Source organism: Hoplias malabaricus, chromosome 7 (genome assembly GCF_029633855.1).
Source record: "Hoplias malabaricus isolate fHopMal1 chromosome 7, fHopMal1.hap1, whole genome shotgun sequence".
NCBI lineage: Eukaryota > Metazoa > Chordata > Actinopteri > Characiformes > Erythrinidae > Hoplias > Hoplias malabaricus.
Window position 1 is genome coordinate 35,278,623 of NC_089806.1, and position 27,709 is coordinate 35,306,331.

The window sequence follows — 27,709 nt, forward strand, 5'->3', positions numbered from 1 at the left end:
TTTAATGATGTTTAAGTAATTAGCTTGGAAAAGTTATTTTTTTTTTATTTAAAAAATAAATGAGCAGAGGTTTCCAGCCGAGAATCTGGTCTAAGAGCAGCTTCATCCACTTCACCCCTTTTACAAACAATACATTGAGGACTTTAGGAAGTTGGCCAATTAGAAATAGTTTGTTTTATAAAAGAAATGTATTTAATTTGTTTAGAGCTATATATCTCTATAAAGTGCATTATTTTACAGTAACCTTTTTATGAAATTTATATACATTTTGTAAAACTGCACATAAAATCCCAGAGCACTACCCTTCTGATTGAGTTGGTTTTTATTTTTTTTGTTTTGTTTTTTTTAAAAAAAGGCATCCACAATGAGAAAGAAACATCTCCTGATTTTCTGCCGCCGTTTAAGACATTTTTGTTCGTGAGCCGAATGTACACAGTGCCGCTACAGATGCAAAACCTTTTTACCCAGAAAAGGTGCCACAGTGTGTGAAAAGCTCTGCAAACTCTGTTACACAAGCAATATCTACATATCCCTTAAGTCCTGAACCAAAATTTAGCTTTGTGGAGGATGCATCTCAAGCCAGTAAGAGAGTTAAAGCAAAAGACCACTGCTCTTTGAAGATTTCTGCATATATTTATGTACAAAGTTATTAAGAGTGGTCTAAGGTGATATGTACTCTTCTAGAGTTGACAGTGGAAATGGCAGGAGCCACACTGAGGAGTTGAGCTATTTATGAAGCTATTACACAGAATGATACATATTTTAAATAATAGATGGGGATATCTCTGATTAGGTACTTTTTTTACACTATGTAAGATTAGGTACTTTTGCTCTTAGGCCCCCCTACAGCTGCAAAATTTATTTTATTTATTTATTTTAACAGCACTGTCCTGAAATCCAAGGGGGGCAGGCAGTACCTACCTGCCACCAAAATTACATAGTGCAGTTTCTGCATTGCTAAGCCCAGAGTAGCAACAACAAAGGCTCTATTCTTCCTATTAAAAGTCAGAGAAACATCACAATGGTTTTGAAGCTGTGATACATTTAACTGTATTTAACTTATACCTCACATATAACCTTTTTTGTACAGTGAATGAAATATTAGGTTATATTTGCCTTGTAGACATTACAACCTCTGGCTCCTATAATCTCCGCTGTAAACAATCCTGATTCAGTAAGTGTATCCATTTCACATCAAATCTCTCAATGACTTTGTTTACACATGAATTATGCAGAAATCTTTGGAAAATTTGTGGAGTTCTTCTTCTTTAGTTGATCAGTGGAATGTTGTCTTATGGAGCACCTCCTTCAGTTTTATACAATAACAGTAGAAGTGTCATAGAAGCATTTTCTTGGCGTCTTAGTAAAGGGGGCTGAACTTAGACACTTCTCAATGTAGTCTTTGAGGAGAAAAACTCCACTTCGTGTGCGGGGCTTTGCCAAGGCCAGATGTGTGTCTCATAAAACACTATATATCCAAAAGCTTGTGGACACTACTTCATTATTCTGAAACGGAGAAGTTGTAACACTGCTATGAGTATTTGATGGCATTTAGCTACAAAAACACACAACTCCTCAGTCTCACCAATGTGCAGGGTTACCTTTGGCCCAGCTGTTCCAGAGGGTCTCGTTTTATTTCCAATGAAAATCTTCTATGGACAAAATAGAATATAATACGATATAAACGTTGGCACAATTGAACGTGTCTGGTTACTTTTGGATATGTAGTGTATTCCTGCCTTTGCAGTTTCCACCCCACCTAGAGCTACCTCTCCAGACCCCCCCCCCCCCCAAATTAATCAAACATCTGTACAGATCCATTCAACAACTGCATGTGCTGCTCTGTCACACTGTATCACTCTCTCACTCACACACAGCATGATCTGATATTAGGAAATACTGTAATTCACAGAGACACACATCTGTTCTTAAACCCTATTGAACGGAACTAATCGTTAACATGAGCCCTAAAGAAGACCAGTCAGTGTCAAAACCTTCACTTTATACAACACACACACAACTGCTCAAATGTGCTTCAATATTCAAAGAAATCTGCTGCCAAATTTCCTTCAGCTTCTACTGAATACTTGAACCCTGACTCACGGGGTGTGGAGTGCACTTTAATCTGTCAGTTATTTCTCATTCCTTTCTAAAATTTATTGGAAAAAAAATATCACCTCTATATCCCTTTTTTTCTTTTTTTTTTATAAGAACTCCATAAATCTTGTGAGGTCCTGTCAGTTGTATTCCACACTTCTCCCAATCTGGACATAAAATAAATCTCATTTAGAGTTTGTGTAATTTATAATTTCACACTGTTCCACACTGAGACCTAGGTTTGAGGCCTATTAATAGTTCTGGTCGATCAAACTGTCCAGTCTTCTCTCACATCTGTTAACCAGGAACATACAGACCCTACAGTGGTCACCCTGGAATGTGGGAATGCCAATTGTGTTCTGCTCAGACATGAAGCACAAAAACACTGACTGGTCCCTGGATTAGGAACCTACCTCGTGTCTACACTCATTTCCATTTTACCAGCTCCACTGACCATAGAGAAGCACTCTAGTTCTACAATTACAGATAGTAATGTTTCTACAGACATGGTGGGGTTGTGAGAGTTTGTGTTGTGCTGGTGTGAGTGGATCAGACCCAGCATTGCTGCTGGAGTTTTTAAAGCCCTTAGTGTCACTGCTGGTCTAGAGGATGACCAACTCAAACTGTCTCTGACTTTACATCTACAAGGTAGACAGTAGGTGTGTCTGATGTGGTGGCATTAGCGTTTTTAAAACACTGTGTCCACTCACTGTTCACTCTGTCAGTGTCACTGCAGCACTGAGAATGTTCCACCACCTGCTCTGTGGTGGTCCTGACCATTGAAGAAGAGGGTAAAATGGGCATGAGAAGTATGCAGAGAAACAGGTGAATTACAAACTGTAATAGTAGAACTACAAAGTGCCGTTGTATGGTCAATGGAGCTGATAAAATGAGACGGTGAGTGTAGATACCAGGTAGGCGTTCCTAATCCAGTGATGGGCCAGTGTATAGTTATGTTTAAATGGACAGGACCTCAGGAGAATGGTCTAACCCTTCACTGACAGGACTGGTGCTGATATTAATGCAGTTGCATGATTTACAAAGCCTCAGAGAATAAGCGATGCATGTTACACATTTGTTCAAGGGGTTTATGTTCTGCTTGGGACATTTGGGACTATGTGCTTTGCATTGGTCAAGGCTAGAAAGCTTAAATGATCAATATTTAAACTTTGCCACAGTGCTGGGGGTTCTCTGTCAAGACGTAAAACATATACAATAAAATACAAGTATATTATCGCTGCTGGATGCGTAACCCAAATCAATTACACTGCAGAAGGTATTACAGTCATAAGCATGTGTATGAATAGTTGCATCATAAATGGTGGTAAGGCAACATTGAAATAACTTAGGAATATGTCATGGATTTAGTAATAAAGGCGGATTTGCCAGGATAGATGCTGAGTAATGCGTGTTAGATATATTGTACTGGAAGATTAAATGCACTCTGAATATAAAATATTTTCTTAAACTTACTGAGGATTAAAAAAAAAAGAATGATTTACATCCCGGCACTGAGGACGAGTGAGACGTTTCGTGAAATGGCTTTGTTATTGACTATACAAATATACTCTCCTCACTGCCCTGGAAATAAAGTAAGCATAATTCTGAGTCATGTACTTGGAATACAAATCCCAACATGTCGACACTGTGCTTGAAGGATTCCACGACTGAACAAGGACATATCCATCTGTATTCATATCTTTGAGCTAAGAACAGGGAGTATGAATATATTTGAACTTGTAGGAAGTGAAATTACTTTGGCCAGGCTTCAGCACCTTGCTGTGCTTCCAGGAGCACAAGATTTTTTTTTTGTCTTCTTACAAACAAGCACTTCTCAAATAAAGAAAAAAGGGGGAAAGTTTGATTAATAGTACGTACAAAATTCCAAAACTTTTCTCTCCCAAAAAAAGTTGTGCTATCGCTTGAAAGGCAAACTTTCCAGGTTTTGACCTCTTCTTGGTCACTGCTCTGAAGACCTCGATGGGGAGTTGTTCATGGAAGCCACAAATCTTTTCTGTTAAGCACAGTAAAGTAGAACAAGAGAAGATGAAGGTGAAGTGTTTCTTAGAACGCTGCAGACACACAGGCCCTGTCGTCCAGCTTCCACTGGAACTCAGTCATGAAGCTCTGGCTGCTCATAAATCACTTAAGACCCACGGGGGCTGTTTCTATCGGAGCTGTATTAAGTCTGCATTGCACTGCTGGCTGTAATAAGTCTGGCCTCGGTGAGTAGCCGACGTATGTGTCTCTCTTCCTGTAGCCCCGCCTCTCGCACTCCTGCTTCTGTCAGCGACGACAAATCGCCCAGAGTGTCGAAGCCTGCGGCTGAAAGGAGGTCAGAGTACATTGGCATTCCAATGGACACCAGCCAATTCGACACGGAGCTCAAATGAGCTGGAGATGTAGGCTTCCGACACATGTCTGTCAAACCCCCTGAGGGAATCTGTGGAGAGAGCAGACAGATCACATTAGCTTATGTGGAATAAAGAAAATAGACACAGACAGAATGCTGAACGGCCACTGGATTAGGAACCTACCTTGTATCTACACTCACTGTCCATTTTATCAGCTCCACTGACCAGAAGACCACCACAGTGTAGGTATGATTTTTGGGTTGTGAATCATTCGGATGTGTTAGTGTTGTTCTGTAAGTGGATCAGACACAGCAGGGCTGCTGGAGTTTTAAACCCCTCAGTGTCACTGCTGGACTGAGTAGTCAACCAACCAAATCATACCTGCTCTGTGGGGGTCCTGACCATTGTTCTTCATTTGTTACTTATTAGCTCCCATTCACACTGTTCTTCAAAGTGCTCCTATATGGTCATTGGAGCTGATAAGATGAACAATGAGTAGGTTTGGTCATTTTGCTCTTGGGCTCCCCCTATGGCTGCAGAGTGTAAATCATTTTTACAGCACTGTCCTGAAATCAACGGGAGGTAGGATGCAGGTGGTTTCCCACCCTCTACCAGAAGTTACATAGTACAGTTTCTGCAGTGCTGAGCCTGAAGTAGCAAGGACTCTCTACTCCCTATTACAAGTCAGTGCAAAATCTCAATGATTTTGAAAGTGTAATTTTAAGATAAAATCTAAAATAGGGTTGCTTTAAATACCTCTATCCTTCAGACTGAAAGCATGGGAGCAAAATTTTGAAAACAATTTGTAGTTGTAAACTATCAAGGACCTAAACAAGATACATCTTAGTTTAAGTTGTTTTAACCTCTTCAACTAAGGTACGAGTACATGACGGTTATTTCATGGGCCAAACTTTCTCCCTTTTAAATGAAAGTGTTTTTAGTGTGAATCCGTTCTCTAAATAAAACTAGGTTCCGTAAATAACTTTTCAATTGATGGTTCCTGAGAGAATTATTTTCGTAAATGTGTAGGAGTTAAACCTTTTTAAAGTTGAAAATACCTCCACATAATGAAAGCTTCAACGACGAACCCTTGTGTTTGTAAATAAAAATTCCTGCCTACCTCCAGAGGTTACATAGTGCACTTTCTGCAGTGATGAGCCCAGAGTAACAAAGAGAGAGGCTCTGTTTCCCATTACAGGTCTGTGAAATATGACAATGATTGTGAAGCTATAATTTTAAGGGAACACCCTTATTCTATTCCTTATACTATTGGCGCCCCCTCCAGGGTGTTTTCCTGCCTTGCGCCCAGTGATTCCAGGTAGGCTCTGGACCCACCACGACCCTGAACTGGATAAGCGCTTACAGGCGAATGAATGAATGAATCAATTTAAAGGGAATATACTACCTAGTGTTTCTTTAAATATGGAAGTTCCCTAGCTTAAAATGACTAGTTTTTAGTTATTTGTTTTAACACTAAAGGCTAGTTTCTTTAATAGACTGAACTGCATTGTCAGTTCTAATAACATTGTAGAAATCATTTTCATTTGAGGTAAATCACCTAGGAAACCAGCCCTAAATACTAGGTTATTTACAAACACTTACTTTAGCTTTCATTATTTCCAGACTTCTAATTCAGTTTGATTAAGTGTAATATTACTTCCAAAATTCTGTCCTGTAGCAAATTGACAACTAAGGAATGTGATTCTGACATGGTAGAGTCAATCAGCTGCTTTACTGAATCATATTCACTGACTCGTTTAAAGAAGTGTAGTGATCAGATAAATCAGTGACTCACAGCCATGCGGTGCTCCTTACGAAGCTGTTTAACTCTGATCTGGTCCAGGGTGGAAGCCACATCCTTCACCGGCTGTTGGAAGTCCTCCGAATATCTCTGCACCAAGGCCTGAGGAATCCCACAGCGTCCATGCTGGAGAAAAACAAAGAGAACGAGATGAGAGGTGAGCCAAAACCATCACAGGTATTAAGAGAAAAATAAAAAGGATATCGGGACAATGATTTTCTGTTCAGCTTCATATTAACAAAGGCCATGGAGACCCTAGACCCATGACATTTAATCATGCGCAAGTTCTGGAATGTTTTTTTTCTGGTTCTAGAGCCAAGTTCTTTTTAAAGTAAACATAGGTTTTTCACAGCGCTGATGGAAGCGGCACAGCCTTTGTCTTGGTCTAAGTTTAAACAACAAGCTGAATTAGCAAGCCATAAAGCTTACTTCATGTGGTTTTTAATGGACTTTAAAGTTGACCAGTAACCAAGCCTGAATGACGAGTGCTTGGAGACGAGGGCTGACACACAAACAAGCAAAACTTTTATGCACTCGTTACAGAATTATACCGCTAGTAAGACTCAATTATTTCTTTAATACAACACAAATAATGCAAGCTAATGGGCCGTGACGGTGGCCATAAGTGGACCATGAGCAAAGACAAACACTTAACTACCAACTTTTGCGATGTGACTGCGTACCAAACAGATGTGTATTTGGGACTAAATGAAACATTATTATGGGCTTATTAAGTGGCATGAAAAGATGTAATCAGGGGCCGGATTCACAAATGTCTTAAAGGAACATTACGTAATATTTGTACCTTTTTAAATTACAGTTTCAAAATCATTGTGACGCTTCATTGGCCTGTAATAGAGAGACTTTGCGACTCTGGGGTCAGCACTGCAGAAGCCACACTATGTAGCTTTTAGAGGAGGGTAGGAAACCACCTCCACTCCTTTCCCCTCACCACTGACTTCAGTACAGTGCTGTAAAAATGAATCTTATGAATTGTCTTTTTTTTTGTTTTGTTTTCTTTAACTTCTTTGGAAAAGTTCAACAGTTAGTAAGTTAGGTAACAATAGTTAATTTATCTTTAAAAAAGTGTCTCAGCATTTACAAACTCTAAACTGTAGCATGAGAGACTCCTACAATCTGCCTAAAAAAAACCCAAAAACAATATCTTGAGGAAATATTTAACACTTAATGCAGGACTGCTTTTTTAGTTGTCATTGTAAATAATATGTTCCTTCAAGTGTTTTCTTAGTAAAGCTTTTGTGAATCCGGCCCCTGGTCATCTTCCCAAGTTGAAGAAAAGCTGAGTCTAGTCCAGCACAGTACCTCCAACCATTCAAGCGGCATCCAACTGGATCCATTTACTTGGATGTATTTCCAGCACAAATAAGAGAGCTGCAGTAGGCAATCTGTGCCCCGAACAGCTTAATTTACTTAATATCTCACTACAGCCTACATTTATTTCATTCACTACATCGCACATTTAATGTGTTCCTTTAGTTTTCTAATTAACAGCTTTATCAGCTTTATTTTTTTTTTTTGCTTGTTACATTTTTTAATTATTCAATTTTCTATTATTCAGTTGTAATATTTCTGTACTGTTTTGTAAAGCACTATGAATTGCCATTGTGTGCGAATGCTGCTCTAAATAGACTTGCCTTGGGCATGACCTTGACAAAATAAAGTACCTGTGTAAGTTATTTGGCCACTGTTAAAGAGCAATGAAACCTGCTTTAAACTTGTTTCTTCTCCTAAGTAATAAAACACCAGCACTGCCTGTGGTCTTGGAGAGAATGCTTTTCACCTCTACGCTAATCTCAGTGTCTCCCAGCAGAGGTTCTGGCAACAAACACAAACAGGGACTGTATACGAAGCTCAGCTTTTCTCAAATTGGTTTATAGAGAGAATGTCATTAAGAAAATGGTATTAAACTTAGAGTCCAAAAAGCAGCTCTGCACCTCTTCCTCCAACAGAATAAGAATTATAAATTCCACACAGGCCAAATCCACATTCTAATTCCATTCAGATTTTCCCCCGTGAACTTGGCTTGTGTAGGACAGGATCCCAGCTCTAGCCCACTGCTATTGCTGGCATGGCACTGACGACCGGTAATGGATACAGGACATGTGATAGTTATGTCTATGGCAAACGGAGCATTTAACAAAACGAAAATCAAAAAGAAAAGCAGTTCCCGTCCCAGCCGTTTCCCATTAATATACTCCCCGGCCGGCACCTGTGTTTTATTCATGATTTGCATTATAGATACCTCTACTTGGATTAATGCATGGAAAATGATTTCACACATTTGAGTGACCTTACGGCTTGTCAGCAAAGAAGAAACAAATCGTAAACAAGTCCTAGTTTCTCTCAGACAGTGAGAGGATGGAACATTTCAGAGCAATCCAGCTCTAGTCATCCATCAAGACTTCTTTGTAATTTAGAGAAACCTTTACAAGGACTGGGTTCATAGTCCTCAGATCTGTACGCTGGCATTCTTTAGTTTTTCATTTACATAAACGTATTGATCTACGACCATCATAACATTACTCATGGTGTACAGCTGCCTGTTCTTGGATTACGTGTCTGTTCATGAGCTTGTTTTTCATATTCGTTAAAGTGTGATTCACTCTTCAAAATGTCAGCACCAAAAACTTTCATCCCAAGAAGGAAAACCCACAGAAAGAATGAGAAAGGATCGGGAATGTCAACAACAATGGAGTTCAGCTATGGCCATTACGTGCTGTAATAGATTAAGTGTTAATATTTGTAAAACTGACACTGATATGAATTGATATGACTATGCCACTAAAGGTATTTCCCATATGTAATCTTTAAAGAAAGAAAAAACAAAAAAACTGGAATTAAAGGAACACTACATACTATTTTTACTTTAAAATTACTGCATCAAAATCAACCTGATGCTCCACTGAGCTGTAATAAAGAGAACACAGCCTCTGTCAGTGCTATTCCTAATGGAATCCTAGGTAAGATTTGAGTTTTTTGCTCTTGTGGCTCTCCCTAGTGTAATTCATTTATTACTGAAAATGATGCATAGTACAGTTTCTGCAGTGCTGAGCCTGGAACAGCAACGAAAGAGGCTTTGTTCTCCCTATTACAGGCCAGTGAAGCATCACAGTGATTTTGAAGCTGAAATTTTAAGGTAGAAATGTAACCTAGTATTGCTTTAACATAACTTTGTGTTTCGGTAGAAAAAGGGTCTATTACCTTATCTGAGTAGGGCTCTGTTGTTAGATCAATGCCTTCCAAACCCAGCCTCTCTTCTAGCTGCGTCTCTAAATCCGTCATTTTAGCATGAGATATCTTCCTGCCAAGGACTACTTTGACCCCGTGCATCTGAGGGCAGGCAGTCTCTGGCAGGTCAGACAGCCATGGTGGGGGCACTGCTGGTGCACTCTCTGCATCGTCAGGGGATGCAGGTGTGGATGGGATGCCTTCAGAGGGGCTGGTAGGACTGCTGATAGGTTTAGGAGGCAGAGTCGGCGTGCTGGGGGTGGAGCTTGTCAGGACGAGAGATGGATGTCGTAGTCCGTTCACCAGCTTCTCTTTTGACTTTTTGGCAGGGACTGGAGGGGGCACCGGGGGCTTTTTGGGGTGAGTCCGTGGAATTGGACTTGTAGGGGCTGATAGTGACTGGACATCTAGAAGTTCAGGACCTTGGACAGGGAAGGTGGGTTTCAGTAGTAGCTGGGTGGGCACCGGAGGCCTTTCCACTTGCCCTGAGCCAAATCCAGCTTCTGGCTTCAACACTATCCCATCTATCTTAACATTCTGGGGGCTTTTCAGAACCTTTGGCGCACCTTTCCCCCGCCCAATCTCCATGCTGCCATGTCGAGCCTTGCTTCTTTGCTCCTTTCCCTGCTCAAAGCCTCGCTCCCACTGAAGGTCACCCAGAGAATGTGAGCGCTTCCACAACTCGGGGGTCTCCTGGGGTCCATCCAGCTCCTCGCAGCTGCGACTGACCGGCATGCGGCTCTTCTTTTTTAGGCCCAGTGCCCGTAAGCTGAAGCCCTTGATGGGACGGGGTAGAAAGTTTTTGGGAAATTTGCGCTCCTTCTTGGTCTGGTGCTGCAGTGCCTCTGTGGAGAGGGTCATGGGGAGGGTAGGGAAGTCTGGAGACTGCATCCGACCAGACTCGAAGCCACATGAGCCACGACTGGAGCGAGAGCTTTTACGATTCTTGCCTGAAAAACAAAGCTTCACTTTTAAACTTTTCCAGATAAATTGTGTACTACATTCAAGATTATTTTATTCTTTAATGATGCCATTAACTTATCCTGTCATAATCTGAATGCAGCCAAATTCCTACCTGCAGTGAATTAGTGGTGTCATTACTGTGCATCTCAGGGCTCAACCATGCAAGAAAAAGCTGTTAGTGAACTGATATGCGATGTTATGGGTAATGTTAAATGCACACAATGTTAGAAATGTATATATTGCTTTAGTGAAGAGTTTCCTGTGTTTGATAGAAAGAAAAACAGAGAGAAACTTGCACAATGTCATTACACACGTTTCAGGCAGCAGTGTGCCTTCTGGATGTTTACAGTGGCCTTAATAACAATTATTATTACTATTTTTTTTTAATAATCCACTTTTTAATCTACATAATCAAAGCACAGTAACCCATGGTAACAATATTCCGCTTCCTTGACAATGAACACCTTAATTCTCAAAAATCAGATGTATATGATTCAAAATATATGTATTTTAATTTTGCAATAAATTAACCAAAGTCTGATTTGAAAAAAAAAAAGATTTAAACTGTCTTAAATGTCAATACCTTTGTTCTAAGTTTAAAATAATTAAGATATTTTACAAAAACCTTTAAAGTAACAGTAATATTTCATGTCAGTCAAATATGAAAATAAAATAAAAACACTGCCATACAGTAGTCGGTGTTAAATAATTTGGTGAGATATCACACTACATTCCGTATAGAAACAGATTAAACCATTTTAATGTATCAAACGTTTTTGGGAAGGTGACCTTATTATAAATCAGTCCGATTCTACAATGTGTTTCAGTGGAAACAGTTACTGACTGCACACGACACTTTCCTGACTGGTTACCATCGGCCTATGCACCACAGAGATACGAGTTCATGTCGGAATGGCTGAAAGTGTAAAACAAGTGCAGTGTTAATTTTGTAGAGTGACACACACACACTGAACTGTTAATGAAATGGGACAGCGTTAAAATGAACTATGGTTTATTTTGAAGATGGCACTGAGACCATTGGAATGAAGTGTGTTTTTAGAACATGAAAGACATGAGAAGAACTAAATGGGGAGAGCAAACTAAAGTAAAGGACAGAAAACAAAGGAGAGTAGTCGGGTTACGTTTTACAAAATGTTTAAAGAAACTCATGGCAGGAGAATTTAAAGTGGCTCAATGAGAAATAGATGACTCTTAGAACTAACACTGTGTACTAATGGAGAAGAAACATTGTTTAAAACATTTACAACTGCCAGTGCATCGATACTGTAGCCTTACAAGTGGGAGATGGGAAAGAGAAGAAAGGGGAAAAAAAAATAGAGGAAAGGATAAGAATGATTTTTGTTTTTTGTTGTTGTTTTTTTTTAACACCATTTGGGGTTTATTTTCCACCAAGACAGACATTTCTCATTCACATCACACACACATCCCCTCGTACAAATGACCTTTAGGTTGGAAGATGCCATAATGGAACTAAAAAGCCAGGAAATTTGCTTTGTTATTAACTTAAGCACCAAAGAACAACACAATGCCTGGTTCCTGCTTCAAAATACTTTCACATATAGATCTATTAATATAACAAACTTTGCTATTTACAGAAACTCTTACTGTAGACTGAATCTATCACCATAAATCTTATTTCTTTAGGCACATATGATCCTGTGCCACACAGCAACTAGAGACTTATCCCTCTCACAGGTGGCACAGGGAGGTTTTGTGTCTCCAGCTTGATCAACTTTCTCACCAATCATAATGTTGAGCTCAGAGCAGCCGACAATCAGCGACAAGGCAGCTTTGTACAGTCAGTTACACAGAGCTCCTACAGTGTCCCTCCATTTGCGAGTCTGTGAGCTCATTTTGGAAGTCAGTCTGCCTGTGTATTCTTGTGCTACTATGTCCTTCAGCCCTCAGACTCATGCCCTGAGAGGTGACGGCTCCCGGAGAGAGTCGTAGAGACATGGACACTGGGCTAACTGATGCTTGTTGAGTCAAAGAGTGGGAGACAGAGAAGGCGAAGTAGTACTAAGAGATGAAGAGTGCAGTCTTTAGATGTAGAGGGTGTGAATATGCACTCGGCAGAAAGACAGGAAGAAGAAGTGGGGTTTGCGTGGAAGGTGGGACAGAGAGACAGTGGTGGTTTGATCCAGAGGCGATGGTGATGTCTCATTGGCTGTTAGGAAACAGAAGCATGGGCAGGAAAGAGGCGTGGCTTGCCAATGAGATGGCATGACGTTGCTATACTAGGCTGGAGATGGGAATGCTGTTGCTATGAGGGGTGGTGGGGGGTTGGTACTAAACTAGTGCCTGGTTACCGTTCTCCAGATTTTCATTGCTTTCATAGCAACCAGAGTCCCGTGGAGAGTCCCCCACTAAGCCCCGCCCCTCACAGAGGAGCTTCTCCTGAGAACCAGAGAGAGCGCTGCGCTCCGGATCACTGCTGCCTGCAAAACCAAGTAAGAAGTTTTAGCAAACTTTGATCTGTATCAAAACATTTGATTGTAACTGTACGTGTTAATTAGGGCTGGGTGATATTGATATTATGATATATTTCTGATATCAATATGAACAGTATTAAGGCCATAGAAAAACATGACCATATCATCAAATATATCTCCTCTTTGTCAGGATTAATATTTTTAACCAGGTACTAATTTATAAGGTAATAATTCAGCTTAATCTGGCACGGTGGTGCAGCAGGGAGTGTCGCAGTCACACAGCTTCAGGGGCCTGGAGGTTGTGGGTTCGATTCCCGCTCCGGGTGACTGTCTGTGAGGAGTTGGTGTGTTCTGCCTGTGTCTGCGTGGGTTTCCTCCGGGTGACTGTCTATGAGGAGTGTGGTGTGTTCTCCCTGTGTCCGCGTGGGTTTCCTCCGGGTGACTGTCTGTGAGGAGTTGGTGTGTTCTCCCTGTATCTGCGTGGGTTTCCTCCGGGTGCTCCGGTTTCCTCCCACAGTCCAAAAACACACGTTGGTAGGTGGATTGGCAACACAAAAGTGGCCGTAGGTGAGAGTGAATGTGTGTGTCTGTGTTGTCCTGTGAAGGACTGGCGCCCCCTCCAGGGTGTATTCCCGCCTTGCGCCCAATGATTCCAGGTAGGCTCTGGACCCTGAACTGGATAAGTGCTTACAGATAATGAATGAATTTCTCAAGTGGCCTAAGATTTCCTGTCATTTATGTGCCACTATAAAGAGTCCAATCTGAATTGTAATCCAACACAATGTGAGAAATTCTGATGCTCATTAAATCCATACAACGAGACAGAGAGAGAAAGTTTACTCACTGTCATACTCCTGCAGTAGCTCTACAGCAGTGAGGAGGACAGCTCTTTGCTGAGGGTCACGGATGTTGAGCTCATCCAGATCCTCCTCTTCTAACAGCTTAAAGGTGTCCAGGTCCTCGTAGCCGTTAAATAAAAACGTAGGCATGTGTTCCTGAAACAAAAACACACACGTTATTCAGTAATGAAAGATCCCAGTGTTTTTCCCCCATCACCCCGACAGCGATTATACAGACACATAAAATCAACACATAAAAGCTGCAGTTAAACATCAAACATGGCACATCTCAAACAATGCGTAATATACCACTTTGTATCTTCTGCGTAAATGTGTGGGTGTGCTGCTGTTCTCCCAGACGCACTATATTTGGACTCGCTCATAGACTTAAAATAACAACATATATGTTTATCCAGCTGTTTATCTGTTGGACACGCACACCCACCCATCCAACAGTCATTACCTTACCACACACAAACTTGAAGGAAGTCTAAAGGGCGGATCGGGCTCTTTGGGCTGTAATAAAACTACTGAATGTATAGTTGAACATGACCTTCACTTCCATGTGGGAGAGAACAGTCTGAGAATGTCTTAGTCTTTCATTACACGAACATGGACCACCTCAGTTTTCTCTTCATCGTCTTTCTCCACCTCTTTAGGGAAAATGATAAGAAGCAAAGGAACTCTAGACTCAACACGGCTGGTCTGCTGGTGGAACACAAAGCTGTTCCATGAGAAGAGTCTATCTTTGAGTTTTTGTTTTGAATATTGTGTGGTTTATATTCATAATGAGGCTGGTTTTAAATAGTTTTTATTTTATTTGTGCCCTGATGAACACACATTATTGTGGATCAAATCTGAATTTGTGTGTGTGTGTGTGTGTTTCCCCTCTCACCTTCAAGTTGATTCTTTCTAGCAGCTCTTCTACAGAGCTTGGTTTTGGGGGTCTTCCCTTCCTCCTCTTCCTCACAGTGCGTTTGGGTTTCTCCTCCTCCTCTGCCAGTACGTCCACATAAATGAACTTGAAAGTTCCCACCTTGTTGTTCAGCAGCCCCATCCACGTGCCCATGGGGGGCTTACTGATGATGTCTATCACATCTCCTCTCTGATGGAAAAATAATGTAGAGGTGGTGTGACTGAAGGTTATAATTAAAAAGAAAAAATATATATATATACATACATACAGGAGGTCTTTGGGTTACGTCAGTCCCGAGTTACGATGTTTCGTGGTTACAACACATCTCCCATTTACTGTATAAAGCCTTGTTTCGACTTAAGTGGTTTTACGTCGTAATGTGAACTTCGTGTGTGTGCGGCGGAAGAATACACGGTTACGCGGCTCGGGACCGAGGAGGATAGGTGTTAGGATAGGATAAGTGCTTACAGTATGTTATTTACGTACACAGTATGTACGTATGTTCCGACAAAGTGTGTGAGAGTATGTGTGTATAACTCATTTACATATCTTTAATTTGTATCACAAGGACTGAGGGTAAGGTGTTTATTTTAAATGTACATTCGTTTAGTTTGAGCAAAGCTGTACGATGAGAACTGGATATAAAATGTAAAATATTCCGAACCTTATGTCTGAGTCTATACGATAAGGGCTGAATGTAAAGTGTGTGTTTGTATTCTGCACCTTCAGTTTGTGTGAGTCTGTATGATAAGGACTGAATGTAAAGTGTGTGTGTGTTAGTATTCAGTACCTTTAGTTTGAGTGAGTCCGTATCGTAAGGGCTGGGAGTGAAATCCGTGTGTACTCGGGCTCTGCCGCAGAAAGGGCCTCTGTATGGAGGCTCTTCATCGTCACCATCCTCTGATTTCACACTCTCTCGGTTACTGGCAGACGAGTCGGTAGTGCTCACTGTCTGTCCACCTGGGGGAAGTCATGGAAATAAGGATTATGTTTTAATCAAGCCAGTGCTTAGCTAACATTAACATGCAGTGCAATGTGATGAGATGCTTTTACTAAGTGCATGGTGGAGGCTCTCTTATGGTGGGCAATAGTGCCATCTAGGTCAACTGTCCAAAACAGACACAGACTTTAAAACGTAATCACTCTAGAAGAGGACAGAGTCAACGGGGTAAAAGGGTATCCCCCACATCATTAAATCTGTGTGATGTAGGTTAGTTACCGTAAGTCAGAATTGTTCAGATTTAACCTCATTATTGATGAAGAATAATATGGATTCACTGGATCGTACATAAAGTGATGGACTGCTTTTATTGCTCACAGTTTGATGGTGAAAGACCTAATGCAAACTTGCATTTAGAAACGTCCTTTTCTCATGTTTGGCACAAAATGGTGAGCATTTTATGAAACCTTTCACTTCTTTTGCCCTGTTCACATTTTATACTTTGCAGGGAATTTAAAAAATGATAGATTATTGTTTTTATTGCATTTATAAAAAGAAAAAACATGTTTTTAGTTAGAAATACTGCTTTAAAAAGGTACCAACGTTACACACACACAGTCACTTACTCATGGAGCTCTGCCCACTAAGGGAGCTCCTCAGACTCTCCACTGAGCCTCCTGCTTTCAGTTTGGGCTTCTCCAAAGAGTCCGTGTCTGGTTGAGGAGACTGAGGGGAGCTTGGAGTTCCATCTGGACTCGACTGTACACACAGGGGAAAAAAGTAAATGGTTAATAACACTGTAAACTCAAGACACAACTGTGTCTACTTTTATCCTTTCCCTGTTTCTTTGACAGTTGCATTCTGAGTACATTAACAGCTTCAAATATTCTATTCCCGGGGCTGTCTGGTCACCTGACAGATGTATATTCAGAGATCAGACATTCAAGGGTGAAATAAAGCTCCTACAGCTCGGTTGAAAGTGTTTTAATCTCCCATCCTTGAACACAAACTAGAATTCCACAAAACACACATTTTGCCCTTGAGTAGATGTAAATATTTACAATAAAACACCCACTGGTAAATGCTCCTCAAAACTATTATATTAAAAAGTCTTACTCTAGATGTGTGTACAATGTAGAAACAGAATTAAAGAATAGATGAACTGAAATTAAAAAATGTTCTTGACTGTATTTCAAGTCTTCACCGTTAGATGGCAGTCTAACTCTGAGATTCCATTCTAACAAAGACTTGCATTATACAGTGAGTTCAGTCCAGTGCATAAACTCATGAAGAACACAGATGTACTGCACACTACAGTGTGTATTTAATATTCATAAAATCTGTCTTTATTAGAATATGAACGCTTGTGATGTGAAAGTTTTAATTAAATCAGTCAAAGAATATCTGGGACGGCACATTGGCTTCTACCACAAAGCTCCTGTCTCTTGGGGTCCTGGGTTTGATCCTTGCCTTGGGTCAAGGGAATCTGGTGTGTTTCCCTCTGTCTGTATGGGTTTCCTCCCACAGTCCAAAACCAAATTCTGGTGTGTGGATTAACTATTCATTAATGTCTATAGATGTATGTGATGCCTAGTAATAGACGCCCTGGCCAGAATGTGTTCCCGTCTTGTGCCCAGTGATTCCGGGTAGGCTCCGGACCCACCGTGACCCGTGTAAGTGGTTACAGATAATGAATAACGTAACAGTTTACAGGCTGTCCCCTACCAACCGACATGTTTTTTAGGCCAGAGTCTGCTGCCACACAGTCTCATGGTGTATGTAACAGCACCACGCAGAGGATAAATGTTTGTAAGTGGACCGAGCCTTCTGGCTGTAAAATGTGGGGTGTGACAGCTAAGCTCAGTGTGGGCAAAGAAAATTGAGCCTGTGAGCTGAGGACTCCCTTGAGTATACTAAAAAATACTAAATTACCAAGACTACACTTTGTATTACTGGAATTATGAGACTCCATTAATGTTATTTGAAAATGATCTATAAAATTAACTTAGGAGAGAAAGAGAGAGAGTGAGAAAAATGAGTGTATACCTGTAAATCAGTGTATACCTGTTCAGATAGGGAGCCGCTGTATTTCTTGGAGATGCGTTTTCTCATGGTCTCTTTGACAGACTTGACTTTCTTTCCCAAAGAGATGCGGGATGTGGTAGGAGACTTCACTACGTCTCTGTGTAAAGCCTCCTGCTCCTTGTTCTAAAAGGGAAATGATGGAATGATGATGATGATGATGATACACCCAACAATTAAACAGTAATAAGTGAGAAATGGTTCAAATTGTATGTGTGTGTGGGGTGTGTTTTCTCACATTTGGCTCCGATGCTGCGTTAACCACATGGAGTGATCTGTTGGACAGGTCAAAGCCCCCAAAACTACACGTCCTCTGCGGGAATCAAACACACAGAAAGAGAATCAAACTTTGAATCTTTGAGGAATCAGATGATGTTCAACTCAAGAGTCAACTTTGACTGATTCACCAAAGCAAGCTACAATGAACCATGCTCCATTTACAAAGCAAAATACAGAAATAAAGATTGAACATACTAAAAAAACTATGGTTTCATAAACAATATAAAATAAACGTTGGGGAAATGTATTAATCCTGTTTCCCAAAATGATGATTTTCAAAAAATATATAATAAAACCATGACCCAAGGCATGTAAAAGGCACTATATAAATCTCACTTCTTTTCCTTTTCATTATTGCTATTATTATTATTAATTTAATTTAATAGTGTTTTGGGAAACAGGAATTTAAGAGCCAATGCAGACTGCATCACTACATGGAAAACAGAGCATGACGTATTCTCTACTGTTGTGTGCTCAGTACTGTGTGATGTGATTTTCAGCCATTGTCTGTTTCTGAGCACTTGAGGGATGAGGAAACCAAGAACCAACATCCAAAACAAACCTTGATGTATATCAACCACTAACTGTTTGATGAAAATATTTCAATTCATGCATACACACGAAAATAAATCCTTATACGACACACTGTCTTCAAAAAAAGAAGAAAAAGCACATACATATCAAACGAAATCAAATAAAATTCACCATAAATCACCCAAAATGAATTAGAAATACAGAAATACTACTTTGATGAGCAGCATGGATACAGTCTGTTGATGGATTTCATATTCACGCTCACTATGAAGGACACTGATGAGCAGAGGATCCAGACACTGCAAGGCTATGTGAACTTCTATTAAATAGAGCTCTGAAAAATTACTTCTCCAAACAGTTACTGTGTTAATAACATTAGGGGCATTAGTACCCTAAGCCTCTATAATTCTAAAGTACACTTCTTTGAGAGGTACAGTCTTTGTCTGAAATCAGAGGGAGCTGCTTTGATACGTCTACTGTATGATGAGAATCTAGTGTCTCTCTCTCTCAGCCTTTATCAGAAAGGCAATCCTACCACAGGCAGACACAGTCCACTGAGCAAGTGAAAGAGAAAAACAGGAGATAAAAGACAGGAGGGAAAAGAGGGCAAAAGCCCAGCTCTGCTGAGATTTCTCATTTTTCTTTCACACTTTTTCCCATTCTTTCTCTGTTCACCTCCTCCCCAACACCTGAATCTCTTCCATTTGATCAGCCTGGGATCAGAGTTCCAGACTGCAAGGCATTTTCTGAAACTCCAAAACAGCCTCAGCCTGATGATAAGCCTCTCTCTGTAAGCGAGGATATTTGATCAGATCCTCAAAATCACATCAAACACAAGGTTTGAGGAGGTCCCAGTAGGTCTCTGCTAGTGGTTTTACAGAATCAGAAAATAAATCTGAAGATCAGATTCTATATGCGAGAGGTTAAGGTTATATTATTTCAGCCATTTGATACCTGGTACCCATAATGTTTTTAGTTCCTGCGTGCTTGTGGTTATAAGTGAGTCACATAGGGACTAAATCTTGATGTTTAAACCTTGCAGAGCACTAAATAGCTAGAAAGAATTGGTACTTTACACAACGAAATGCAGACAACCAGCACAAACTATCCATTGGTAAAATCTCCAAACTACAGTAACAAACACATTTGTTTTTATCTGACTCACAACGGCAGCTGGTAAAATAATTCAAGGATCTTGGTTCGATAAGTGCCAAAATGAACAAGAACATGTAAATACAAGAGGAATAACAATGCTTAACTTTATAGCCAAAGCCCATGGTTCCTGGTAAAGACTGTGTTTTTGCAACACCACAAACTACACTTCGGTGGGAACTGCGTAGTGGAAATTGAATGAGGTACCAGGTACCAGAAAGCAAGTAGAGCCAGATAGATTCAAGTAAAGTAGGTTCAATGCAGTGGAAAAACATCATATGTAGAATTAAATAAAATAAATATATATATATATATATTATATATATTTATAAGGATCCAAATCCTGCAGTTCTGTTCAGTAGCCCAGCAGTGATCTACTCCTCCAATTCAGAAGGGGGCACTGTGACCCGCCTGCCTCGCCTCGGTCACTCACGGACTTCTGCTGGATGCGTAAAAGGACACGTTTAGTGCAGCGGTCCACGCTGGATGCCCACTTCCTGTCAGCGTCCCTCTCATCGTCCAGGAGGCAGCGCCTCTCCGCCTTTCCAAGGGCGACAGGTCTCACCAGGCCGGTCCAGTTCAGGTGCCCATAAAGGCTGCGTTCAACAACGTAGGTGATGTTTAGCTCACTGACCGCTGTCCTGCCTCTCAGTCGTCTCGGGGGGAAGATCCAGCCACCACTCCCGGTGCCCCCAAGGCCTTTTCCTTTCTCCCGAACTGGAGGGGATGAAGGCAAGACTGGAGGAGGACTGGAGGGCTTCTGGACATTGCGAGAGCGTTGGTACAGCAGGTGTTTGGTAGAGTAGGCGTAGTTTGGATCAGGTTTGCTGCGCTGCCAGGTGGAAATTGGAGGACGCTTGGTGCTGCCAAATTCATCCAGAGACACCAGCAGGTGGTGCTGTTGCTGTGGACGGGGACGAGTCAGGCCATAGAAGGCGTAAACACTGTCGGTACTTACCCCGTGAGACAAAGAGGACAGAGCTTTCCGCATCTCTCCGTCCGTGGCTGAGCGTGCAACTTTGGCCTCGTCGTCCCCCAGGCCCTCGAGCTCAGAGAAGGAGGAGCCAGCGCTGCTCTTTCGGGGAGAAGGCCGGATCAGGCCATGTGGATGGCCACTGCCACTGTTGGACGTCTTCACAAGCTTGTGCGCTGAGCTCCAGGTCTCCAAGCTGCTGGAGGAGGGCGAAGTGGTCAGACTGTCCGTGTCACCATCCAGAGACAGCTGTTCCTGGGCCAGGGAAGACAGAGAGGAGTCTGTGCAGCGGGTGGACTTCTTGTGGACTCCGGCATAAAGTGCACTAGCATCTTCACATGTAGGAGAAGCCTCAAGGCTCAGAGAGTCTTGTGGAAATAAAAAGCAAAAACCAAATATGAACAAAATATTTATTAAGAATGCATACGCACAGAAGTAACCCTATACTGTTGATTTAAGTGTTTTTCTTGCATTAATTCACAAACATATGGAAGCCATGCAGGGCACCATGAAAATAAAATCTTGAAAGTATGTTCCTGAGACTGAGAAGTTCCACAATTTTGTTTCCTGCCGAAAAGGTATTTATAGCATCAGTTGTACAATTTTAGCCATCAAAAACAATGACAAACATGATTAAGCTGGCCATCATACAGTCACAAAATGTTCAGCTGTTCTTTATTATTTATAGGCAGTCTATTGGACTGCCCCATTGCGAGTAGAGCATGCTCATATTTAGCACCTTGCTCTTCAGAATTTTTTTAGCCCTGTTTCCTTGAAGCCTGGAGGGATAACCAAAAAAATATATCTGCTATAAAAAAAAAAACACGTGAGCCATTTAAAAACATTTTGTTACGCTTTTGGCTCACTTCACCATTAGAAAATATATGTTTTGATGGCAACAACTATAAAAGTGATGCTACAAATGTTTTTTTCATCTGTTTTTGGTGTGTATAACAGGCAGGAACATACATTCAGCAGTTTTTTTCTTTTCATCGTGCTCTTCAGGTCTTTGGTACCAACAACTAGGAAGAGCTTGTTAATTTGTTGATTACATTGATCAAGACAACCTTTAGAACAAGTGATGTTTGAGGGGAAAAATGCTGCGTTCACTTTATAAGGCTTTGAATCAGACTTTTTTGCCTTAATGATCATGTCAAATCCACATTTTTAAAATCAGATTTGAGTCATTTTATAAGAAAAAAATAATACCTTCTGAACCATGTCTCTTGCCGTCATCTACTTTGATGAGCTTCTTGCGGACGCGGCGCGTGGAGTTGACCAGTTTGTGAAGCCGCTTAAATTTCACAGAGTCTTCCTGTTCATCATCGGACTGTTCTCGAGACTGCAGGGAGACAGCAGTTGTGTAACCCATGTAGTTACTTGAAAGCTAAATATTTGTGTTAATCACAGACTTACAAAATGGCTTCATGTTTTAGCTGGACAAGCTATTGTTACACAAAACGCACACAAAATGAGAAGGTTGCAATGGCATTATGGAATGTTTGTTTAGGATGGGCTGTTACCGTTAGTTAAGTAAGCTTTGCTAGAAAGGCTTTGTTAGATAGTCGTCCATGAAAAATTCAGTAGGCACATACCATCTCTGCATTATCATTAGCCTGGGAATACAAGAAGCTGAGCTGTGGCTTCAAAAAACCAAAAGAAGGCCTTTGATACAGTCAGCCAGTTCCCAGCAGTCCAGAAAATAAACCCAGTGACCTCAAGCTACAGATGGATAGAATGGATTTTACTGTCTCACCTTCAAGAAGAGTAATTTAAACATGAGCCAGAAGATCTCAGAAACAATAAAGTTACAAAGTTACTAAAGATCACGTACTACATTTAAAATAAACTTAAAATTATACAAACAAGAACTGAAATATCGACCAAGAAACTAGACACATGAAAGCTTATGTGATATGAATTAACTTGACAGGGTCTGCTCAGAACGTCAATTCACTGTCAACAAAGCAACCAGTGACAAAGCACTGTTATTTTCCTTATGACAACTTTTCAGCTACTGACCACAATAACTTGAGATCAATATACTCCACATACTGCACAAACTCAACCACAACCCCCCCCCCCCCACACACACACACACATCTCTGGCTCTTGTCTTGCGCTGCATGTTCCAGTTTGTCATTAAATCACCGTGCTCATGTTCAGATTTAGTGTTCTTTAACTTTCAGCAATTATGCATAATACATATTAAATACTAAATCAGCCAAGATCTGAACCACATACTTTTATTTATTGTACTAATGTTAGTAAATCTGTACTTGAATGTTCTTGTTACACATAAATGCCAAAATTATGCAATTATTATTTTAGATTTTTATAGCAACACTTTGTAGTGTTTTCAACTTGAAATTACACCTTCAAAATTATTGTGATACTGCACAGACCTGTAACGGAAAGATCAGTGACTCTTGTTTTTGCTACTCTAGACTCAGCACTGCAGAAACTGCACAATGTAATTATGGAGGAGTGTAGGGAACCATCACCATACCGCCCTCCCCCTTCTCCTTGATTTCAGGACAGTGCTGTAAAAGTCAATTCAACTTTGCAACTATAAGTGGAGGCCCAAAGCAAAACTACCAAATCTTAGTTAGAATACCTTCAAATTCGATGGTAAAGAATTCATTGGAAGTGTGCTAGCATGTCTCATTGTTCATTGTTCACTAAAATAAGCGAAAGAAGAGAAAACCAAAAGTTTTCTTTTTGCTCTTGAGTAAAATAATGTAGTGGAACAGGAAATAATCTGCATAGAAAATTTTAAATAAACCACACCCCCGTTCTGATGCCATGCACCAAAGTATATACATAAACAGGCAAAACACACTTAGCACAAGCCTCTATTTGACAGTGATATAATAAGTCTATTGGCCCAAATCTAAACCACTAACTACAGTCTGAACGTCAGTCTACATGAAAATGTTTCCCACAACTATGCAACATGCAGATTTGGCCATTTATATGCTTCAAACTCCAGCAGTCAGCACAAAGTCTCTAAGCCACATTTCAGAGAGAGGGAAAGACATAAGGACAGAAGACGAGAGCAAGGCAGAGAGGAGGAGACAGAGTGTCTCGAGCGAGAGAGATTGATTAATTTAATCCATCTTACCAGCAGAAGTTTGATCATATCCAAAGCTGCGGCACATGCACACACACACAGCACTGACAAAGTCCTAATGAACTTCCACCACAGACGCGCACCGCATGCCAAGAGCAGATGTTTCTGAATGTGTGTGAGCACATACAAGGGGCTTTGCAAAGGCGGGTTCGTGTGTCCAGACCTTTGAGGGGTGTCCCGGATGACCCATGCACATCCTTAATAGTCTTTGGACAGGCGTAGGAATGTGGGTCATGCAGGAAGAAGAAAGGCTGCCCTGAGATCAGACCAGGGCTGTGCAAATACAGTGCAGTGTCTGTGTTGGCAGCTTTTAAAACTGACCCTACATCAGGCTGTGCAACAGACTGAAAGACTTCAGTACTGATCTAATGGCAGTGGGGCCCCAATGTAGCATAGTGCTGCCTCTATGTGGATTCTGGTGTTTAACTGACCTAAGACCAGTCAGATGCTCACTGAGAAATCTCTTATTAAAGAGTGCAGCCCATCAGTTTAACCGTTAGCCTACGGGGGCCTGACTGTTTCCATTCAACTGGGAACTAGCGTAGCAGCCATGCTTCCAAACATAAAAACCACAACCTGTGTGTTTTAGGCATGTATCGGCACACAAAATTCATGGTTCACAGTTTGAACCTCTTAGTTCAGTACATGTACGGTACAATTTGTAAAAAAGCAAAAACAGACAGTTGCGCAAGTTACAGTTTGTTCCATCTGGTTCTGTGTAGTCCCTCATGAGGTAGGTAATACAGCCTGTAGTGTGTTAATATGTTTCCACATGCACACAGACAGAGTCTTGTCTCCATGTTTTAAGGGGACATAACATAGACTTCCATTGATTTTATCGAGACTGACCCTGATTTTAAAAACCATTACCATAAGCCTAACATCTTCACCATAAAATGTAAAGATTTACATAATTGGGATATGGTTTTTGTCCCCACATCATGTAAACAGAGTTTGGTCCCCACAACATGAATATCTAAACCAGACAAACACACAAAAATATCTATATAAATTTATATAAATTTACCTTAATAAATAATAGTAATAACAATAATAATTATAATAATGCCATTCATTCATTCATTATCTGTAAGCGCTTATCCAGTTCAGGGTCACAGTGGGTCTGGAGCCTATCCGGAATCACTTGCCGCAAGGCAGGAATACCCCCTGAAGGGGGCGCCAGTCCTTCACAGGGCGACACATACTCACACCTACGGACACTTTTGAGTCACCAATCCACCTACCAACGTGTGTTTTTGGACCATGTGAGGAAACGAGCACCCGGAGGAAACCCACGCAGAGACGGAGAACACACCAAAATCCTCACAGACAGTCACCTACCTTCTGTACCACTACCTTTTGTACCACTGGTGCTGCCCATATTAATGCCAATAAATCCTAGTACCACTCTCATTAAGCCTTATAATTGAAATTGAATATATGTCATATGAACTTCATCTTCTCAAAGCACTGATCAACAGTCAGGCTCCTATGATGACAATCAGATGCTGTCAATTATTTATCTGCATGTGTTTGTGTGTGTGTGTATGTGTGTGTGTGTATATAAAGTTTGATTGAGCTGGCTCCAAGGCACCAAACAGGACCCTCTCCCATATGGCTTAGCATACATCAGGGGACAAGGTCAGAAACTGAAGACCTGAACTGAACAACCTCTCTGGAACGTATTCAATGTTTATATTATGTGCGTTCGCACATACACACACACACACACACACATTAACTAGTAAGCCAATGAACTACATATTCAAGCCAAATGAATACACAAAGCAGCCCAGACCCAAGTCAAGCCAAAGGCAGCCCCCTGTAATGGTAACTGAAGCCAAGATAAACATAATGTGTCAAAGCAATGGTCCAGGGGGCTCTATATGGCATGTCCCTCATAAAACGTCTCCCATGACCTCATGAACAAGTGACAGACTGAAGTATGCCAACATGCACTGACATCATCAGGCAGGGCCACAGAATATGTCAGTTTAACTCTGAATATAAAGGGTTTATGCAGCTTGAATACATAGAAGAATTCATAAAATATACATTTAATGAAAGATGTAGTGTCCTACTGGATCTCCCTTAATCTACCCTTTAGTACTGTAGCTTGTCTTCCTATTAGCGCTGCCGTTATTCTGTGTAACGCTGTAACTGCGAATGTATTAAATTAGATTTGACTTGAGGTTTGATCGATGGATGTCCTGTGCCACAGTGGAAATTAGTCTTTGTTGTGATGTCATGACCACACACAGCACACAGGTGCTTTTTTTAGTCTAACATCTCTAAAGGCAGTTTATCAGAGGTTGTGTTTATCCACATAAAACATGCAAAAAAAAAAAAACATTGTTAAAATGAAATTCGTATAATGTCACGTACATATTTTAGTACAAGTGTTTACTCAGTTGTTGCTCTGTCACCAATGCAGGATTGACACGTTATTAAGCTCCCCGTACAAAAAATTAGTCACCTTGCCTGTTTAAGGAGGCATTAACTTCAGACTCTTGCAAGTGGCATGGCATGCAGGGTGTGTGATGGGATTCATAAATCGAGAAGAGGTGGTACGATGCAGTGAATGTCTCGTTCTATATGTGGAAAATGGTCCGCAAACTAATATTTATGATTGGCCAAAAGGAGAGGCCAATTTTGATTTGGACGTGTCAAAGGCCATAGTGTGAAAGAATCTGAATGTGAATGAAAGCAAAAATCTTAGGTCTTTGGGAAATTCTCATCAAAATTTTGGTCAACGTATGAAACTGATGGACAGGGATCGCTTCACGACTTTCTTCCAGTGAAGAATTTCCTTCAGAAGTCAACGCGGGTCATGCACAACCAATTTCTGAAAGAACACTCCACATGGAATTGCACACTATGAACATTTGGTGGAGACTGGCAAGCAAGAGACCCTCAGAGGTCCCCGTTTTCAACCACAATTCTGATGAGAATTTCCCATAGACTGGGATTTTTGCTAATGCTTATCAACCTGTGTGACCATTTGCATCAATACACATGCCAAATTCAGCTGCTTCCTTCACACTGTGGCATTTAGCATGGCCAAATGCAATCACTCCATTTTTTGATAATCAATATGCTTTTCCACATGTAGAACAAGCCATTCACTGCACTGTACCACCTCTTCCCAACCTACAAATTCCATCAAACACCCTGCAGGTATATATAGCTCGATCATCCTTGTTCACATCCTTCTGTACAAGCCTGAAATTATGCTCAATTTAAACACACAAGGTGCTAATGTTTTGTCAGTTGAGCTTATATTTGTAATAGTTGTGTAAATGTGGGTTACGTGATCACTAGTAATGTAACAGTTTGAGCCTGAAATCAGTGGTCCAGCAGCCTCTGGTTCCATTCACGCTGCAAGAGACATGAACCACGATGCAAAATATGATTACGTGCATCATGGACAACTAAATCTCGACATATGCCTTCTGTTAGATGTCCTTTAATTCTATTGCAGATTATGACATAGAAAGTAGAAGTGTTGGGATTTCCTGATCGTAACTGTACATGTGAGGAGCAGAACTTAGACACCTCCCTGGTATCTTGACACCCCATTTTATTTACATAAGTAAATACTGTGTAGCAGAGCTATCCAGTCCACTGTGTAATGTTAGCCCCTCCAGCTTGTGGTGTTTATGATGTTATGCTTATGTTTTTATTTGACACTAAATGGGCTTAGCTCCCGTAGCCAGTGACTGATGCAAACATATTCCAAGTTATTAACATCCAGAAGTTTACTTAGTTTTTGGTGCTTGGAAAGGCAGTCTATACTAAGAGGTGGAATACCTGTTACTGTGGTATTACTGAGGTCTTTTTACCTCAATTACCTAAATTTTTAATTGGAGGGACAAATTATTATGTTTATTTAAAATTTTAAACTAAAAATGAGATTAATATTTTGATGGTTTTTGATTCCAAAA

The 27,709-nt window shown here is 40.8% G+C and overlaps 1 protein-coding gene and 1 long non-coding RNA gene across 4 annotated transcripts in view; one reads left to right on the forward strand and one right to left on the reverse strand.

Annotated features, from left to right (window-relative positions):
• The window catches only part of LOC136702543 (uncharacterized), a 28,450-nt gene extending 13,793 nt beyond the window's left edge, over nt 1-14,657 (forward strand). The window contains exons 3-5 of one of the 2 annotated variants that reach the window (XR_010803926.1): nt 6,295-6,409; nt 12,805-12,935; nt 14,416-14,657. This is a non-coding gene — a long non-coding RNA (uncharacterized lncRNA). The remainder of the gene's footprint in view (nt 1-6,294; nt 6,410-12,804; nt 12,936-14,415) is intronic. The other variant, XR_010803927.1, reaches the window with a different exon arrangement.
• The window catches only part of sash1a (SAM and SH3 domain containing 1a), a 305,138-nt gene continuing 279,238 nt past the window's right edge, over nt 1,810-27,709 (reverse strand). Inside the window, exons 9-20 of one of the 2 annotated variants that reach the window (XM_066677649.1) lie at nt 21,842-21,974; nt 20,093-21,000; nt 17,933-18,007; nt 17,677-17,820; nt 16,239-16,371; nt 15,463-15,632; nt 14,652-14,861; nt 13,762-13,912; nt 12,795-12,923; nt 9,475-10,451; nt 6,247-6,378; nt 1,810-4,540 (exon numbers count right to left, since the gene is read on the reverse strand). In XM_066677649.1, the coding sequence (XP_066533746.1) occupies nt 4,280-4,540; nt 6,247-6,378; nt 9,475-10,451; nt 12,795-12,923; nt 13,762-13,912; nt 14,652-14,861; nt 15,463-15,632; nt 16,239-16,371; nt 17,677-17,820; nt 17,933-18,007; nt 20,093-21,000; nt 21,842-21,974 (3,423 nt within the window). In that variant the 3' untranslated portion in view covers nt 1,810-4,279. The remainder of the gene's footprint in view (nt 4,541-6,246; nt 6,379-9,474; nt 10,452-12,794; nt 12,924-13,761; nt 13,913-14,651; nt 14,862-15,462; nt 15,633-16,238; nt 16,372-17,676; nt 17,821-17,932; nt 18,008-20,092; nt 21,001-21,841; nt 21,975-27,709) is intronic. The other variant, XM_066677650.1, reaches the window with a different exon arrangement.